General features: G+C 40.7%; 1 protein-coding gene across 2 annotated transcripts in view; it reads left to right on the forward strand.

The window, feature by feature from the left end:
- Positions 1 to 639: 639 nt before the first annotated feature.
- Positions 640 to 19,008, forward strand: part of usp53a (ubiquitin specific peptidase 53a) — a 33,170-nt gene continuing 14,801 nt past the window's right edge. Inside the window, exons 1-10 of one of the 2 annotated variants that reach the window (XM_084712214.1) lie at positions 640 to 1,004; positions 3,129 to 3,221; positions 3,411 to 3,545; positions 5,131 to 5,241; positions 6,966 to 7,048; positions 7,262 to 7,346; positions 8,087 to 8,233; positions 10,783 to 10,932; positions 15,928 to 16,096; positions 17,796 to 17,942. In XM_084712214.1, the coding sequence (XP_084568340.1) occupies positions 861 to 1,004; positions 3,129 to 3,221; positions 3,411 to 3,545; positions 5,131 to 5,241; positions 6,966 to 7,048; positions 7,262 to 7,346; positions 8,087 to 8,233; positions 10,783 to 10,932; positions 15,928 to 16,096; positions 17,796 to 17,942 (1,264 nt within the window). In that variant the 5' untranslated portion in view covers positions 640 to 860. The remainder of the gene's footprint in view (positions 1,005 to 3,128; positions 3,222 to 3,410; positions 3,546 to 5,130; positions 5,242 to 6,965; positions 7,049 to 7,261; positions 7,347 to 8,086; positions 8,234 to 10,782; positions 10,933 to 15,927; positions 16,097 to 17,795; positions 17,943 to 19,008) is intronic. The other variant, XM_084712215.1, reaches the window with a different exon arrangement.

Below are 19,008 nucleotides of genomic sequence, written 5' to 3' on the forward strand. Positions count from 1 at the left end.
GCCCAGCCTCAGTTTGACACACCCCCAGTGCAAAGGGTGTTTGTAAGTTAATGTTTAAGCCTTGTTGACATGACTAAAAAGACCAGTTTGAAATCTGGCCTAGAAAGTGCACAGAAATGTTTGTTATTATAAAATCATTTAAAATAAAATGACCACAGTGAAAAGAGAAGTTAAACAAATTGTGGCTCTGTACTACAAAGAGTAGTGTCTGATAATAAGCTCCATAATGTTGTCTAAAATCTCATTTAATCTCATCTAATCTCATTCTCTGTTTCTCTAACACAGCCCGCTCATGTTTGCCGTCCCGCCTGGATAAAACTTTACCGTGGGTGAGCCTCTGCTCCGAGAGGAACAAATGACTGCAGCTGAATATCTTCAACGGCATCAGGAGCATGTGGAAAAATTTGCTTACAGGGCTCCACGGGCCCTTCTGAAGCTGCTGTGGAGCCTCGTGCAGAGCCGTCAGGATGACTGAGGCGGGTTCCTCCGAAGTCAAAACGCACCGCATCAGAAGCATCAGACCGCTGATCTTCAAAGGCTTCCCAAAACAAAGACTTGGATTGTAATTTTTTTGTGTGGACTTTTAATTTTTTTTTTCTTTCTTTTTTCTTTGGAAAAATCTTTTAAGTGTCAAGACAAAGTAAAGCTTCTCCATGAGCTGCAGAAATGGACTAGAAGCTCATGTGTAGCAGGGCAGCTGCTGCAGCTTGTGGAATAACTTAAAGCCCCAGACTGTTGGGGAGTCGCTCCTTCAGGGGCCAAGGGGTCTAAACCCAGCGCCTGCGCCCCCCCCCTCACCCCTACCTCCCCCCTGTCGTCGTCTGACTGTCCCACCTGTCTAAAGCCGACCCCACTATCCAATGGCATGGGTCAAGTTCTTCAGAAGGCCGGGGGGCAATCTGGGGAAATCGTACCAGCCGGGGAGCATGCTGTCTCTGGCCCCAACCAAAGGACTCCTCAATGAGCCGGGCCAGAACAGCTGCTTCCTCAACAGTGCTGTGCAGGTAGGCCTGGCTCGATTTTATTCTAGAAATTATTTTGTCAATACAATCAGCAACTAAGAAGTAAAAGTATGTCGGATGTGAGCAGGTATCAAGGAAGCCTCTGAATCCTCTTGTAAACTTGATAGAGTTTCTTCCCTATAGGTTTACTTAAACAAATCAGTATGTGTATTTCATCTGTGTTGCAGTTTCTTATCTGATTTTTTCATTTTATAAGTGGATCATATACTAAAAATCCAGTTTAGGCTAGAGCCAATGCAGGCGGGCTGTGGATGACCAGGAGAAAAATATGGATTGAAACTAAGTTGAATGAATGTGATTTATGTAGGGAAAATAAACCGTGAGTTTGCAGATGCTATCAAGCTGACCTTAATTTGACCAAAATTTAACTTGGATCCTATTGTATTAGTTAGTCCCCCTGTCGTTTTTAATGACTGATAAAATTTGTGGAATGGGGACATGAACTTTTTTTCATCTTCTGAGGGGTGCATGCCAGAAAAAGTTTGCATTCCCAAACTTTTTCATGTCAGGGTCCCCCACAAAAGATGCACATTAGTAGCAATTTGAGACGATTTTGTCTGAAGAAATCCCGTCTGACTGTGACGATTTTATCATCTTCAAACCCAAAATTAAAAAAGGTCAATCAGTGATCAAACTCGGATCATATAAATAAGTTAAAAAAATGAACCTGCATGAAAATACTATGTATTGTAGAATATTTACATATAAAAGATAACAGAATTATAAGATGAACTTAAAAGCCTTTCCTCTTCACTTGTTGCAGTCTGCCTCCAGGAACTGTACGCCATGTTCCACCCTTTATTTAGAAATTTATTTAGAAATTTCAAAGCTTAGTCACTGTCTAAATTTGTCAGAGCTTCCCAGCAATTTCCCTGGGTTGAAGGTTGCTTTGACTACTGGGATACTGGCCGGGTGGCTGGTTAGTTCAGTGTTGCCATCAGCCCCACAGTGAGGTCATTCCCTGACTGTGACTCAGAGGATGAGACCACCGATGAGCTGGTGGAAGATGATCATTACCTTCGGCTGTGTTTCTGTGAGGGACTTGTTCGCCCGCTCCTCATCCTCACGACCTTGGAGACTCCGTTCTAATGCCTAAAAGCTGTGAAATAACAAAAGACTAATATGCTTTTCAATTGGGCAACAAAACAAACAAGAAACTGTTCTTATGTCTGGTTCCTATTTTAGGCTGTAACTAAGAACTACTATAACGTCAGAGTCAGTGTTTAAGGGATAGTTCGTGTTATTTAATGTGGTGTTGCCTGAGGTTCTTCTTGATAGTCCATGTATTACCTACAGTAGATGGCGGTCAGCACACCCCCAACTGGGACAAGCAGAGAGGAGAACCAGCACGGAAGCTAAGCAATTTTAGCCACTTAAAAAAGCCCCACCTAAAATAAATCATTATCAGTTTAAGCGTACACTATATTTGGAATATTTTTACTGCTTTACCTTGCCAGCAGGCGGCTTTTTCCGATGGGAAACCGCCGTTATATAAGCCAAGTATTGCTCTCTTGGAATGAACCAAACTCCCCAGGCAAAATCAATAATTTTACCTCACAGAATATGAGAGTTGCTTGTCTACCGCTGTCACAATCTGTTAGCTTGTTAGGGTTATTGTGGAACTTCTGTGAATCCATATTATCCTTTTATGACATTGAAGTCACACAATAGCACAAAAAATGTCTGGCAACTCTCATTTTCTGCACAGTAAAATCACTGATTTTTCCTGTGGAGTTTGGTTGGTTTGGAGAGAGTGATATTTGGCTTACGTACAGGCAGTTTCCTGTCAGAAAAGGCTCTCTGGCAGCTGCATGAAGTAGTTAAAATATTCTTAATATAGTGTTTACCTAAACTGGTATTTATTTTTTTTTAGGTGTACCTTTTTCAGGTGCTTAAAATGCCTTTTGCTGCTGACCCTGTCCACATCATCAGTTCATTAGTGGGCTTCAGTGCTTGTGCGCCTCTCTCTGACCAACATCTACTGCATTTAATACACTGATTATTGATAAGTACCTCTTACAAACCCCACATCAAATAATAGAGCTGTCCCTTTATGGTTTACGGTGTAAAGAATCTGTCGAACCTCCTCTTGTTTTCCTTGTGTAGGTACTTTGGCAGCTGGACATCTTCAGGCGCAGCTTGAGGCAGCTACCTGGACACTTCTGTCTGGGAGAATCATGCATCTTTTGTGCATTAAAGGTAAGACACAATCAGAAGAATATTTAACAGGCACGAACATTAAGTTCTGGTTTGCCATCATGAATGTGGCGACTGTTTTGGACACACGTCCAGGGTGTGTATTGAGCAGCGAGGGCGACACAAACGCTTTTAATAAACAAAATGTCCCATTGTCCCAGTGTGCAATCATCTTCTTGTTCTCCTCTTCAGGGGATTTTCTCCCAGTTCCAGCACAGTCGGGAGCGCGCCCTGCCCTCCGACAACCTGCGTCACGCCTTGGCAGAGACCTTTAAGGACGAGCAGCGCTTCCAGCTGGGCTTCATGGACGATGCCGCAGAGTGCTTTGTAAGTTCCTGTGGCAACCCGGCTGTCCTTAGGGAGGAGGGAGACTAGTGTACGGAGAGGAGGGGTGTGTGTGTGTGTGTGTGTGTGTGTGTGTGTGTGTGTGTGTGTGTGTGTGTTTGTGTTTGTGTGTTGCCCTGCCACACAGTTCGGGGTAATGCACTGCAACAAACTGTTTGGCGAGGTCACTGAAAGAGCTTCTGTCCCTCCCATCAACCCCTGCCACATTGCCGCTAAATATCATCATGACAGGTTATATAAGCAGCAGAGTCGTGTTTGAACCTCACTGTTTTGTGCTACCATATTATGTCGCATCATTTCTGTGCTTTCTTTAAAGTTGATTTCATTGTTTTTACACATTAGTTCCAGGGTTTCTTCTTTTTTTTGTTCTTTTTGGAACAAAAAAGCACAGTTTGCCAGAAACTTGTAATTGCAGTTTAATTTTCATATACTTTTGTTCAGTTTTGTTTATACTTCAACCATCAAATATAAAACAGATGCTTCGTTTTTTTCAACCATGTTTTGTATTAGCTTAATTAGTTTATTTTCTTCTCATGATTTCGATCACTTCTGCTTAATATCTGTAAACCCAGCACAGATGTATCCGGATTTTTTTCTCCCTCAATCATTGTTTATCCACTTAGGAAGTCCAATTACACCACAGTGGATAAAAACAAAAGAAAAAATCTAACATGTTTTTAACAGACATTGAGAGCTCGTTACTATATGTGAACGCAAGTTGCGTAAGTGTAGAACAAGTGTTGAAAAATGTTGATATTATTATATTAACACCATTTTTGATGACATGGGGCCTAACATTAAGGCCATTTCAAATCCTCAGAATTGATATGTATTGATAAATCTGCATTTTATATGATACTGTGAGCTATTGTGAACATTAAGCCACTTTGCTTCTTAAATAACAAAATTATTTTCAATGAATTTGCAGAAAAAGCACCTTTGATGCTCTGCTTCATTCTTTCTCTTCCAAGTCCACTCACACGAAAACAGGCCTTTTCACCATCTTAGACTGAAGCTTACGTGCCGAGGTTGTTATCTTTTATAGACGATCTTAATTCTTAATCCCACGCGGATCTTTGCCCTTGAGCGTTCACCATGTAATGCATTGGCAGCAGCGTGCCGGTGTGGAGTTTATGTGAGGAGTTAGCCAGTGTCAGATTAACAGGCTGTGGAGCTGTGCCTGTAACCTTTGCAGGTCCACCTCTCAGCCTTAATTTTTTATAAACTCACAAGTGCTCCATAGAAACAGGTGGGAGGTAAAATGGAGAATAGCTGGCTCTTTAAATGTGATCCCGCTGCTGTCAGAGTTTTACAGCATCACTCCTAAACCTCAGCTGTTGGGGTGTCCCACCATACTGCAGGAAATATCTATGTTGAGTAGAGCTGCAACGATTAAGAGTGATAATATGTCTTATAGAGGTTATTGTGCACGGGTATGAAAGTATGTCTCCAGATTTGCCCTTTGGTGAGCACAAAAAGTTTGAAAACCACTGGATGAAAGTAGCGATGAAAATGTTCGTTAGCTGCACCTAAACAAGAGTTGGAAATATGTTTTCCTGTGTCACAGGAGAACATACTGGAGAGGATCCACCTGCACATTGTGCCCGAGGAGACGGACGCCTGCACTTCAAAGTCCTGCATCACGCATCAGAAGTTTGCTATGTCACTTTATGAGCAGGTCAGTGGAGGGGTTAGAAACTATTATGTCATTTTACTTCAGAGATTTTTATTTGTTTTTTTTGCTGCTGCACCAATCTTTAAAAAAAGTGGTGTTAGATATGTGTTAATTTGGACTGATACTCAGTTTTGCTTTGAAGAAGAGGTGTTAATTATAGTTGTGTTTTTTTAACCGATCTGTTAATTGACATTTTCGGTTTGAACATGTGTACAAATGACACATTGAGTAATTCTACAAAGTTACCCCCCCCCCACTCCCTCCCTCCCCTCCTCACACTCTCAAAACAGATAAATTAGATGATAGTGTAGAAAAACAACAAGTTATAGACAGCAAAATCAAAGACAAACAGATGTTGAATAAATGAAATAAGGAAAGTCAGACATAACTCAACACTCTCAGCTTCTCTGCTGCACCATTATGAGGAGGCTAACTAGGCTAACTAATGTTTTAGCTAGGTAGCAAACCATGCAATTTAAAATAGAGTTTTAGCTAGCAAACAAACAAAGCAATGTTTTGTCAACTTTTTAGTTTGCTAGCAAACAATATAACCTTTTTTTAGCTAGTTCTCTAACAAAAAATGCAACTAATTAAAAATCTTTTTAGCTAGTCAGCAAACAATATAACTTTTCTTTAAAAAAAAAAAACTTAAAAGAACATAACATGTTCTTTTTTTTGCTTTTCAACAAGCTAACAAACAATGCAACATTTGTGCAAGAAATACAGTTTGTTACAATGGTTAGATAATCAAAGTGAATCAGACAAGGTGTCCAGACCTTCACGAACACGTCCTTATATCCTTTATCCATCTGAGAATTAAAAGCTGTGTGCTTTGTTAATTAAACTTTTATTGCGCCTTCCTGTAGTTCATACAGTGTTTTGTTTGCACGGCCTCTAATGTGTGGACTAGCCAGCGTTAGGATTAAGCAGCACGCGCGCACACAGACAGGTACATGAATCACTGTCTGAGACAGTAGAAATCCAATCCGTCATGTTTTGATACCGGGTCGCCCCAGTGGAATAAGGAGGGTGTTTCTGGTCAGATTCCACAGTGCAGCAGCAGCGGCAGCACCAGATAAATCACAGATGGTGTACACATAAATTCCAACACACACACACACACACACACACACACACACACACACACACACACACACACACACACACACATATACACACACACACACACACACACACACAAACAAACACACACAGACACCACCCTTCCTTCCCTGTGGCTGTGTTGCCCATCACTGACTCTGTCCCTGTCCCAAACCAGTCCTATCTCGGAATCAAACAGATAATGCGCCTTTGGACTAAATCCCTTAGGGGCACAGTCAGTGGATTTTGTTCCACCTCGACTTGAGGGCACCCAATCCAGCAAATATTATCAAGGCCTTAAATGAGGATTGCCTCGGTCAGAGGGAGATTGATAACTTCACGAATTAAACTGGATGCCTCATACTGTCAGTCACTTGACTTGGTGACTTAAAAGGATACGACAGTGTTCGTAACTATTCACAAGGAAAGTGGGTTTTATTTATTTTTTTTTACTGTCACTATTTATGATATCCTTTGTTTGGAAAATGACATGCTGACTTGATAATTAGTCCTCGACAGCAGAAATCCGTGTTGAAATGACACCTGTGTATCTCGTTTTTTGTAACCTTTTTTTTGTGTGTGTGTTTTGTCACCCTCTTGGTGTCCGACTGTCTGTCTCTCTGCAGTCTGTGTGCCGTAGCTGTGGGGCGTCCTCTGACCCGCTGCCGTTTACAGAGCTGGTGCATTATGTCTCCACCACCGCACTCTGGTAAGACATTGGCAGTATATCTGTCCCGCTCCGCTCTGTTTTCGCTTTTCATGTCGCTCCCTGCCCTTTTCTCACGAAGCCATAACTTGACTTTTAAGCTGACATTTCATATAGAACTTTTTTTTCCCTCTTTACATACTTAATTCTAAGTTGTTCTTCTTTTCTGTTGCTCTCTTGTTCGTTCTTGCTGACAACGCGCCTCTTCTTTTTCAGTCAACAGATGCTTCAGCGCAGACACGAGTCATTTGGGGAACTGTTACAAGCAGCAAGTACAATAGGGGACCTCCGAAACTGTCCAGTAAGTGACCTATACAAAGTTTTTTAGTAAACGCAATATGGCTGGGTAACACCAGTAAAGATTGAGATTTAAACCCAATTAAATAATGGTTTATCTTTAAATTATGTTGTAGAAAACTAGCTTTAAATTAAGAAAGATTTAATTTAAACCTCACTTTAATATTTTATTCCATTATTAAATTTATACTTGCACTTTAACTTTTAAAATAGCTGCCTTAAGAAATGGACTTTGCTGAATAATAAAGTTTCCTGAAGGAGGTGAAATTAGAGCTTCTCTGCTGTGCTGTCATGAGGAGGCTAACTAACTTAAGTTGGCTAGCAAACAATACGTTTAAATTTTGTTTTAGCTAACTAAAAAGTCGTGTCACATTTTGTTAACTTTTTAGTTAGGTTTTTGGCAAAGAGTGTAACATTTTGTTAAGGAATAGCACTCAAATTTATTATGTTTTTACTTATTTATTTGTTTTAATTTGGGTACAAAACTTGGATTTACTAAATGGAGATTCATTTTTAACTGTGCAGCAGAGCTCTGCCTAATTTTAAATCTGGATTAACTCATTTTGAACCAGGTTTCGCTAAAATCTGATTATCCTCAATTAAATTAATCTTTGTTGGTGTAACCTAATCTGTTAAGTGTGTGATAACTAATGTGAAACAAATGGTCCAGTGTCCTGACATTAGTTTTGGAGTGTCCCTGGTAAAACTAGTCTTTTTCTGTGTTTTTTTTTTCTTTTTTTCCAGAGCAACTGTGGGCAGAGGATTAGGATCAGACGGGTCCTCATGAACTCCCCTGAGATCGTTACCATAGGCTTCGTCTGGGACTCTGACCAGTCAGACCTCACAGAGGATGTAATCCGATCGCTGGGGCATCAACTCAGTCTTTCTGCGGTGAGTCAACATTTTATGGACATTTTACACTTTGTAGGTCTTTTTTTCCTCCTCCTCCGTTCATATTTTGTGGCCTGTAGTCCAATGTGAAAATCAGCAGAGTGACTTCCTTCGACATGAAATTATTGTTATATAAGCGAAATATCGCTCTGTCTCCAATCCAGCCAGACTTTTTAAGGAAAACCAGTAATTTTTCCATGCAGAACATGGGAGTTGCTGATCTTCTGTTGCCTTGATCTGTTAGTTTGTGTTATTTTGTGACTTCAGTGCTTCAGTGATTTAAAAAAAAAAAAAAAAGCGAGAGAGAGAGACATTTGGCTTATATAACAGCAGTTTCCCATCAGAAAAGGCTGTCTGACAGGAAGGTAAAGTGGTGAAAATATTCTAAATATAGTGTACACTTAAACTGATGAATTTTTGTAGGTTGTTAAATTATGTTTTGCTGCTGACCCTGGCTCACAGACGTAGGATGTAGGAAATTCACCCAACTATGAGGAAGTGCCTTATGCAACTTTACTTCAAATAATCCGATCTATCACTTTAAGGTATCTGAAATAATGTTTTAAGTCAAAATTTGCAAGCTGTGCATGAATGTGCCAGAACATTTAATTAAACTTTTCCAATGAGGAAATTAAGTAACTCTCTCCAGACATGGTCCAGTTATTTCAGTATCATTTTGGAATTTGTTAATTCACACAGCTGCCATTTAGTTTTTTTTTTTTGGGGGGGGGTCAGTTTATTTTGGTGCAATCGAACATATGTGGGAAATAAAGTGGGGATTTATTTCTCTGTAAGTCGGGCCCGTTGCGTAAGCAGTCAACGCCCAATGCCCAGTTGGCCCGCGCCACTGATCAAAAAGCCCCTGCTGGCCTTGGTCAGCTTGTCAGAAAGCCCCTCCCCTCATCTGTGTGTTTTCCTGAGCCTGTGTGTGTGCATGCCTGTCTGAGGGAACATGTGGGCTGCATAGACGTCACCGAGACCGGGGAGAAAACGTGCTTTTGTTGCAGTGTTTATGTTCACACATTCTTGATTGTAAGTATGCAGAAACGTGGGTACACTTTGCTCCTTTCCTGTCCATAAAGTCAGATCTTCTCGCACATCTATATGGTGAGGTTATCTGCAGTGTTCACATGAAATATGTATGTGAAATATTGGCACATGATGACCTCCTTAATATTCCTCAGTAGCCTGTTCAGATCAGACCGCTGTGTTGGATGCGCTTCACAAGCAAAAAAAAAAATCAATCAGTGTATTTCAGATCAGGGCAATGCTCGTATGCTCTACACATTACATAACTTCTTTATCGAAGAGTTCAAACCCTTCATTTGACAGCTCCCTCTCGCGCGTTTCCAAAGCATACCATCAGAAGAATTTGTCCGACCCCGCTCCCCTCCCACTGGTGTGCCACAAAAGCCTTGATTCATTAGGGAGCATTTCATGTGACTTTACTGGGTGTTAAAGGGAGCTCTCCGCCACCCCTTTCGTTAGCTTTGAAATCTGTTGTTTGAGAGAGTGAAACCGAGACAGAGAGCCGGCTGTGCAGGAAACACGAGAGGGAGCAGAAACAAGTGACAGTCTCACCAACGCTGTCTCAATATGTCTGCTAAATTCTGTACCCTTTTTAACTTTAAAGGGATAGTTTGGATTAGTTTGGAGAAGCAGAGAGGAGTACAAACATGAAAGTTAAGGACAGGGTCAGCAACAAAATGTATTTGAGCCACTTTAAAAAAGATGAACTAGTGTACACTATGTTTTCACTGCTTCATGTTGCCGTCAGGCATCTTTGTCTGACGAGAAACTGCCAGATATTGCCGTTTTCAAACCAACCAATCTCCACAGACAAAATCAGTCATTTTACCTCAAAGAACACAGGAGTTGTCTAGTAGTCTACCGCTGCTTCAAGCTCTTAGTTTGTTTATGTTATTATCTGACTTTGGTGAATCCGAACCATCCTTTTAAAACACCGAAGTCACACAGCAACAAAAAACAAACAAACAGATGGAGGCAGCAGCAGACCAGCAGCTCTTGTGTCCTGCAAGGTAAAATTACTGCTTTCGCGTATGGAGTTTGGTTTGTTTGGAGAGAGGGATATTTGGCTTATATAACAGCATCTACTGAAGCTGAAGAACCTCATACAACCCCATTTTAAATAATCCAAATGATCGCTTTAATAGTTTTAATTCATGTTTTTTTCCCTTGCTCATATTTCTGCATTATTTATGAAAGGAATAAAATGAGAAAACACCACTGTATATTAGTATTAAGGCCATCATTAATGAGACTGTGGGCCACCGTAGGATTAGTCCAGATATCAAGTGCTGCTGTGGCGCCACTGATTTAAACCAGCCCCTTATTTGTACTGATTGTCAGATCAATGCCAGTTCATTCCCTCAGACCTTAATCTATAAACAGATGGAGTAACTGATTCCACCGGCTATCAACATCACTCACTTGCCAGCCCACTTACTGTGGCAATGTTGTTGATGAGTAATCGGTATATACAGTATATTTATATGTGTGTGTGTGTGTGTGTGTGTGTGTGGACACAGCTCTTCTACAGGGTGACAGATGAGCACGCCAAAAAGGGGGAGCTGCAACTTGTGGGGATGATCTGCTACTCCAGCCGCCACTACTGTGCCTTCGCCTACCACACAAAGTCCTCCAAATGGGTCTTCTTTGATGACGCCACGGTGAAAGAGGTGAGACGTGGTGCCCTCGTGCTCAAATCAATTAAGTAATTCAGTTGATAGACAGAAAGTAACAAACAAGAAAGGCAAACATTTGCTGGCTCAAGCTTCTTTAAATATTTTTGGAGGTGGGACTATGGGACACACTGTTTTTTCCACCTTTTCCGGACATGACAAATCGTCAAAATAATTAGGAATGTAAACACAGCAACACAATGATTATGAAACTTTTTCAGACCCAGGACCCAAACCTAGAAATGAATGACAGTTACATTTATAAACGGATCATGATCGTGTATCATTGTGAAAGTACATCACAGAAACATATCAATATCAGTATCAGATTTGCTCAGTGAAATGTGAAGTTTCTCTCCACTGCATCACAAACTTGCTTCTTCCACTGAAAAGCTTTTAATCTGTGAACAGATATAGGAAGTGTTGAGTTTTTATTAACAGTATGATGTGGTGACTTTAAACAGGGCAAACTGAAGCGGATCAAAACGAGGCACGGTACTAAAATATTGTTGTGATGGCCCACATTTCCCATCATGCCTGGACTTAGTAGCCTGTTAGCTGTTTTGTGTTCCAAAATGCGACGTTTACTTTTATGCAGCGTCATTTTGGCAGCCTAATTGTCATTTTTATGCTGGTTTATAGTTTTGACCATTAGTGAGGTGGCTGTTCCATTTCTTGACCCCGGCTGTCAGCTGTACTTTGCTACTGTGTTTTAAAATTCTTGTACCCTGTGTTGACATTGCTGAGAGCTGCTTTCTGTCTCTTATTCCATGTTGCTTGTCACTGTGTGAGGAAAAGCAGTGTACATTTTACTCTGACAATCGGCAACCAAAAAAAAACAAAAAAAAAAAACACCCTAGGTCCATGACCCATTTTGGGTCCCAACCATGAGTTTGGGAAATGTTGACAGAGTTATTACAACACACACGAAAAACTGTGTATTCATGTTTTTTATAGTCATTTACATAGGAATATATTGATCCAGTATTTATCCGACTTGTTATACTGCATCTTGTAGCAAAAAAGGACAACTTTTTGTGTATAAACGTGTTTTAATAGTGTTGACAGTCTGAGCATCAGGTTATTATTATTACTTTTGACATTTCTATTCATAAAAATATGATTTTTTTCAGTTGATAAAACATTAAAGCTACAACAGGCTTTTTATTGACATAAATGTTTCAGTTAATTTTCAAGCAAAAAAATCAATCAAATGCTTGTTCCAGCTTCTTGAGTGTAATAATTTGCTAATTTCTTTGTCATTTATGACAGTTAATGAAAAGTTTTTGGGCTTTGGACTGTTGGTTGGACAGAAGAAGAATCTGAAGATGTCACTTTGCTCTGGGAAATTATAATGAGTGTTGTTGTTGCACTTATTGATTATTTTCACCATTATAAAAACAAAGACAAAAACAAGAAGACAATACATCAAAAATAAAGAAAAATAAAGGTAAAATTAAAAAATGCACAAAAAATTCAGATTACAAGAGTCCTTAAACAAATGACAAATCAAAAAGGCATTTTTTGACATTTTATAGACTAAGCAATAAATCAGATCACGAAAATAATCAGCAGATTAATTGACAATAAAAATAAGCGCAAGTTGCAGCCCTGTAAAATACAGTCTCCATTTTAAAAGTAGCATCAGAGTAGCACTGTTCAGCCTCTTATCTCCATCACCAAGTGTCTTTATCGGCCAATAAGGGCCACATCGATTGCCCTTCATGAGCCTGTGGGTTGATGAGCCTTTATGGCACTGAAGAGTCAGCGAACCCCCACCTACATTTCTACTGCAGTTCCCCAACTCTGTCATCACAAAGTACTGCAGTAGTGAAGTGGAGCTTAACCAGTAAAGATTATTTTACGGATCCCTTCACTGGTTAAAGTTGAAGGGTCAGTGAGAGCGCTGAGTTGCTTTGTGTAGGCGTGTTCGCTGTCTGTGCATGAGAATCAGAGGTTTTATTTGTGTGTCTGTGTGTTTTTTCCACGCTGGTGCTTGTGTGTATGTGAGCGTATACAGTATATAGGCTGTCCTCTCTTTTGTCCTTTCTTTTTTTTCTAAATATTGGATTTATCTTCATGGTGTGCACACGTGAGCGTGCCTTTTGTCTCACATCCTCACAGTTTTCTCTGGGACTGTGGTGCAGCGGCTGGCTGGCTCTGTGTCAATCCATCAGCAGCTTGTGCTGTGTGTGCAGCCCCCTCCCCTCCTCTCCTCTCCTCTCCTCTCTCCTCCTCTCCCCTCCCCTCCTCTCCTCTCCCTGGCTGAGATGGAGCAGCTACAGCGCTCAGCGGCGCCTGCCAAGTCCATACCTGGGTCGAAACTTGCCAGCATTTCAGTGACTCCCCAAGTCCCAGCTGCTAAATGACTGCTGTAGTGCAGCCTGATCGCTGCTTTGCCAGTACAGAAGATGGGCTTTGTTTTTTATTGAGGTGAATGAAATCCAGATAAAATATAGTTACGTGCAAATAGTAACAAAAATGTCTTGTTTACAGTAGTGAATTACAGTCCTCACATTCTTACCATGGCTGTTGGGAATTATCCTGGGAGGTGCAAATTTATTTTCTTGTCACTGGCAATATAACTGGACACAATGGTAGGTAGTGGCACAGCTCCATTTAGTTTATGTAGCCAATAAAACAGACAAGTAGGTGCAAAGATCTTTGCAAGCCTCATGGCGTTAGCATAAAATACCTTTAAGCATTGAGCTTTGCTTCTAGTTGTATACATAAAGAAAGCAGACCCTGGACGTTGTTCTTGTCTTCCTGTTGTTTGAATATAGTCTTTAATATTTCACAATCTCTTCAGTTTTTCATAAAATTATATACATTAAATTCAAACTTCATTTCAGATGCACAAGAGGATCCATAGCAAAAAAAAAAAGAAAATTAATCAAACAAGATAAAACCATAGCATTTCATCATTCTATTTAAACAGTTCATATGTAGGTTATCTAGCTATTGTTTTCTAAGCCAGGAGAGAAACACTTTCTAGGGCTAATTAAAGCCTCCACAGTCTATTTTCCATGCACATGTGCAGGCTTTGCCTGACTCAGTTTGACTTGGCTCATCGGTGTAGCCCGGCAGTGATTTGTATCTCCTTGTACAACAGGGCTACGCGCTTGAAGACAGGTCTTTTAACTAATGACTCACTTGTCTTGAGTTGAGCAGCTGAAAAAATGGCGGATGAACATTTAATTTCCTGAAAATTCTTTGCCTGTTATTTTATCATTTAAAAGTTGTTATTACAAAGCAGTAAAATCAAGAAATGTTGGGTTTTCATCAGCAGTGACTTAGCATGACTCCTATCAGATGAAAGGGACGTGAAACAGTAAAGGAAAGCAGATACCTGAAAGTGAAAACAGTGACGTAGGAGGAAAACAAAACTTCAAACAGCAGAGATTCACTTGGAGGCTGAGAGCTGAATACAGAGACTTTTAAAAACGCTTTTATATCTGCTTTCCTGCACAGACATGAGTTGTGCCTCACAACATGCTTGTTTCAGGGGTGGTAGGAGAGTTGTGATGTGTTGGCCATAGCTGCTGAGACATCAACGCAGCTAGCTTGGGGGTGGGTCAGGCGCGTTGTAGCCCTACTCTGGAATGATTCATCTCGGGTGTGACTCGGCAAATCAGCGCTGCATGGGTTGACTCAGCACAGCCTTAAGTGACAATGGAAAACCCCTATATGATGCTGTTCTCTAACTTATCCAAGTGACATAAAGAATTGTGCCCCATATGTACGAACACCAGAGGACACAAACAATTGAAGCAACAACCTCACTGCATCTTTGTAAACCACTGTTAGCCTCCACATACTACCCACCAAAGATGAGCTGCATATATGTCTGTGTGTGTGCAAAAAGCTCTTAAATGATGAGCATTTTACACTGTCAGAACACACACTGCACTTGTGCAGCAACATACTGGCCTGAGTATACAGTTAACAAGACTGTCTGTAAATATCTCACTGATAATTTTAATGATGATAGTTGTATTTTATTTTCTTGCATGCCATGAGAGGAAAAGAATAATCTATCCTCTCTACTTGACCATCATGACATTCCTCTTTTTGGCAATAGATTTAATAATGTAATCGTTGTTGTACTGTGAGCACATCCTCAATAACTGCTACAGCCCAGGACTGTATGGATTAGAAATTACTGCTAAACAGCTTGTGTTATACTCATTCAATTGTTTTGTTAATCATCCATATACACTTTGAACAAGGTAGGAGACAATGCCACCTGTCTAAGGCCTTGGGTGCATCAGTGAAACACATAAATACAGTCGAGTTTTGGCTTCCAAATTTAGCAAATATTTTCTTTAGAGCATGAAAACCCATATCCGCCTCATCCGTCTCTGCAACATTCCTTCTGTTGTGTATCCTTTGTTCTGCTTTGTATTCGTTTTCCCTTACCTCATCTTTCTATCTCTCCTCCTACCCCCCTCCTCCACCGTCATTTGCTTAATTAAGGAGCACACAAGCATCTGTTAGCCGGCAGCCTGCCTTTGTGGTGCCTTTGTGGCGAGACATGCACCTTACACAGCTTAGCTAATGTGATTGTGCGATTTGGCCTCAGTCTGTTAGATTCATTCACAAATTAGACTCTCGACGGTAAAGTCGAGGTTTTGTTTTTTGAGTTGCCAATGCAACTGATGAAGGCTGACAGATAATTTTCTGTTGGGTTAATTTGGTGCTGCCACTCGAGCCGGGTATTAGTGGAAAGTCTTAAAGTTCGTAATGAGTTTAAAGGCTTCATATCAGATCAGAGTTCTACAACTAAAATTTTTTTTTATACAGATGGAGACAAGAAAGCAAATTATCCAGTTATGTTCAACATCAGGCATCTTTTACATCCTCAGATGAACTGATCCCCATTAAAATATATAGATACTATTTTCACTTTATTTCATTTCACTGTTTCCTGTTGTGAATTCATATCTGCACGTACTTGTGCACTGACCGGCTTCTCTTTGTCTTTTGCTGTAGATCAGCTCCAGGTGGAAAGATGTGGTCAGCAAATGTATCAAAGATCACTTCCAGCCTCTCCTCCTCTTTTACTCCAACCCCGATGGCAGCGCCATCACCGCAGAAGATGCCTCAAGACAAAACAGCGGCCAGTCTCAACACAAGGCCCCTGTCAATGGAGAAGTGCAAGGTATGATCCAACATGAATTGCTTAAAAGTTAACACATTTTTATGAAAAATGAAGAGAAACCGCATCTACTATAGACATTCTGTTGGCAGCATAGCTATATTATATCTGGTAAGATGAGGTGTTTAATTGATTTAGTGTCCCTCTGAAATAAAAGCATCATATTCCCTTGAGATGCAATTATCTTGGTTATTAGTGCTGCTGAGTGTTATGTGTTTTTCTTTGCATCCACTAACCATAATCCCATCCCAAGTGACCTGTTGGATTCTAATGCCACGCTGTAAAACACTTATAAAATTGAAGCTGATGTGTGCATTAACTTCTTTTTTCAGTCTGTGTAGTCGTAGGAAGTAGTGCAGGATGTGGAGGGAATGTAAGAAAAACCGAAGAAAGTTTTGGCAGCTGCTGATTGTGGCAACACCAGAGTGAGGCAGATGTTTCTGGAATTTCAGATTTTGTTTGGCTGAAGTGAGACTTATTTTTTTTCTTTTGACCTTTTTGCCTCTGCACACCCTGCTGGAGTTAAATGTTTGGCTAAGAACCAATGTCGATGGAAGTTTGGAAAGCCGTGATGTTTTTGACTTAAAGGGATAGTTTGGATTATTTGATGTGGGGCTGTATGAGGTAGTTTTGCGGTCAGTGTATTGCCTACAGTAGGTGACGGTTGACATCCCTGCGGTTTGAAGAAGCAAAGAGGGAAACCTGCCTGGAAGCTGACTTCAGTGTTTTAAAAGGTTATTTTAGATTCACCAGAGACACACAGAAACACAAACTAACTAACCAATCAAGGATTAAGGCAGTGGTAGACAGGAACTCCCATGTTATGTTATGTTTGGTTTGTAGAGAGCAATATTTGGCTTCTGTTACAGCAGTTTCCCATCAGATCGGTCTGTCTGATGGCAAAGAAAAGCTTCTTTTTTTTGCTTTTTTTTTAATGAGATGGGCCTTTTATGAGGTGGCTAACATCTGTGTGCTGTTGCTGTTTGTTTCCATAGCAGTTCATTGATAAGCTTCATACATCAGTGCTCTTGCTGCCTCTCCAAAGCTGCCATCTATTTTAGCTTTCACTCACTATGGATAAGTACCTCATACAACCCCACTTCAAATAATCCAAGCTATTCCTTTTGAAGTCAAGCTCTTGCAGTGCTGTTTTTTTTTGTTCAAGGAATGCTTCCACTCCCTCAGGACACAATTAATTAAGTGTAAATAAAAATTCCCTTCTTCACAAATCACTTTAAATGGAAATCAAATTGACAGAAACGCCAGCAAACAAAAAACTCTTTATAGGACGTGTAAAATCCCAGATAGCTGCCTTTGCAGGCAGTAATGAAAATTTGTTGAGGACAACAGCTGAACATCTCTGCCGTTTGGATTATATATCCCTGGATTTGTTTGGTTGGGGAGGTTTTTATCCCCTTTAAAGATCCTCCTCCAACTCTCCATGCTGGCCGTGCCCCAGGTCCAGGCTGTGGCAGCCGCTCACTGCCCATCAGAGCTGACAGGGCGCTGGACCAAACTGGATCATCCTACAAAAACCAAGGAGGACGTTGTGTGGATTTTGTAATTTAAATTCCGTTTCTTAGCTTCAGGTGCAGTTTGTGTGTTTATATAATGTTTTATCATATAAACCGGTTTTGCAGGAGAAAGACAATGATGCATACATGGCATAGCTTGAAAATGTTTCCTCTTTTCCCCTTTGCAGGCTTTGAGTCTCCAGTTTTAGCCCCCAAGAAGCTGGATCTCACCAGGGAGAATCTGAGCGCTCTGTTGGGTCAAGAATCTTTCAAGAAGAAGACCCCTTCGACCTTGAGCAGGGGCAGCGCGCAGACTAGTGGAGGACGAGGACCAGGTAAGAAAGAAAATATGAAAGGACCCCAAATGTTTAGAATGAAGATGTGGAGGAAAACACGAAGTTTTCCATTTTAACAAGATATTTTTACTCGTTTCCACTGCAAATTCAAGAGTGTTTTAAAGAAAATTCTTCTAATGTGACAAAAAGCATCAGTCTAAACAAAACCATGGTTTAAACACACAGTATGTGCTTGTTGAAGTACTGTTTTGCAATGATGAATAGGAGAAATGAGTCACATTGTGTGGCGGTTGTAGTTTTTAGCCTCGAAATACTTCTTCATTTCTAAATATTTGTGTCCACAGAGAGTGGTGACGAATAGAAGCAGAGGCGGAAGAGATAATTAAATGTGTTTGCTGTAAAACTAAATCTCACCATGTTACTAATACAGAAGGGATTAGGGACCCTTGTTGAGGAGAGAGGTCGCAAAGAGCTGCCAATTCAGCACGTACTTAAGTGCAAGTGAGGAGAGGAGTGTAAATTTTGGAGAAGCAAATGGCCTTACTGGAAAGACAAAGAAACAAAAATGTTGGGAACAGACAAAACTGATAAAATGGTACATCCAATTGTTTATTATGTGGCTGTTTAAAGTTATGAAGGTCACAGAGGCATCATGTATGATACAATTTAACTTGCAGAAACCTGTAGGACCCCTGAAGTAACGGTCAAGACCATAATATTGAGTTTATATGGAGTCCCAAAGATAAAGTCTTAAAAAACACCTGGTGTTTTTTGAAACAACATGTTCTCTCTGCTGTGATTCCTGTTGAAATCTCTGACGGCTAACAGAACCACAGTGTGACCGTGTTTTCCACTGCCGTGACCAATCACTGCGTCTCAAAGTGAATATCTGCCAGAGACGGGGCAGAGAAGCTTCTCTGCGCGGCCGTGTTTCCGCCCTGTTGCTTTTCCCCTCATGGAGCAGAAAATCGACCGTATACATCGGCACAATGACGTGCTGTAAAGTTAACCTTGGTCTACACACTCGGCGACTGCTGCTCAGTGCCCTGGGGGGGGTGCTCGAGTTGGAAAACAGTGACAAGGAAAAGGATGTAGTGACAATAGA

This window comes from Lutjanus erythropterus, chromosome 23 (genome assembly GCF_056507025.1).
Source record: "Lutjanus erythropterus isolate fLutEry1 chromosome 23, fLutEry1.hap2, whole genome shotgun sequence".
NCBI classification, from domain to species: Eukaryota; Metazoa; Chordata; class Actinopteri; order Lutjaniformes; family Lutjanidae; genus Lutjanus; species Lutjanus erythropterus.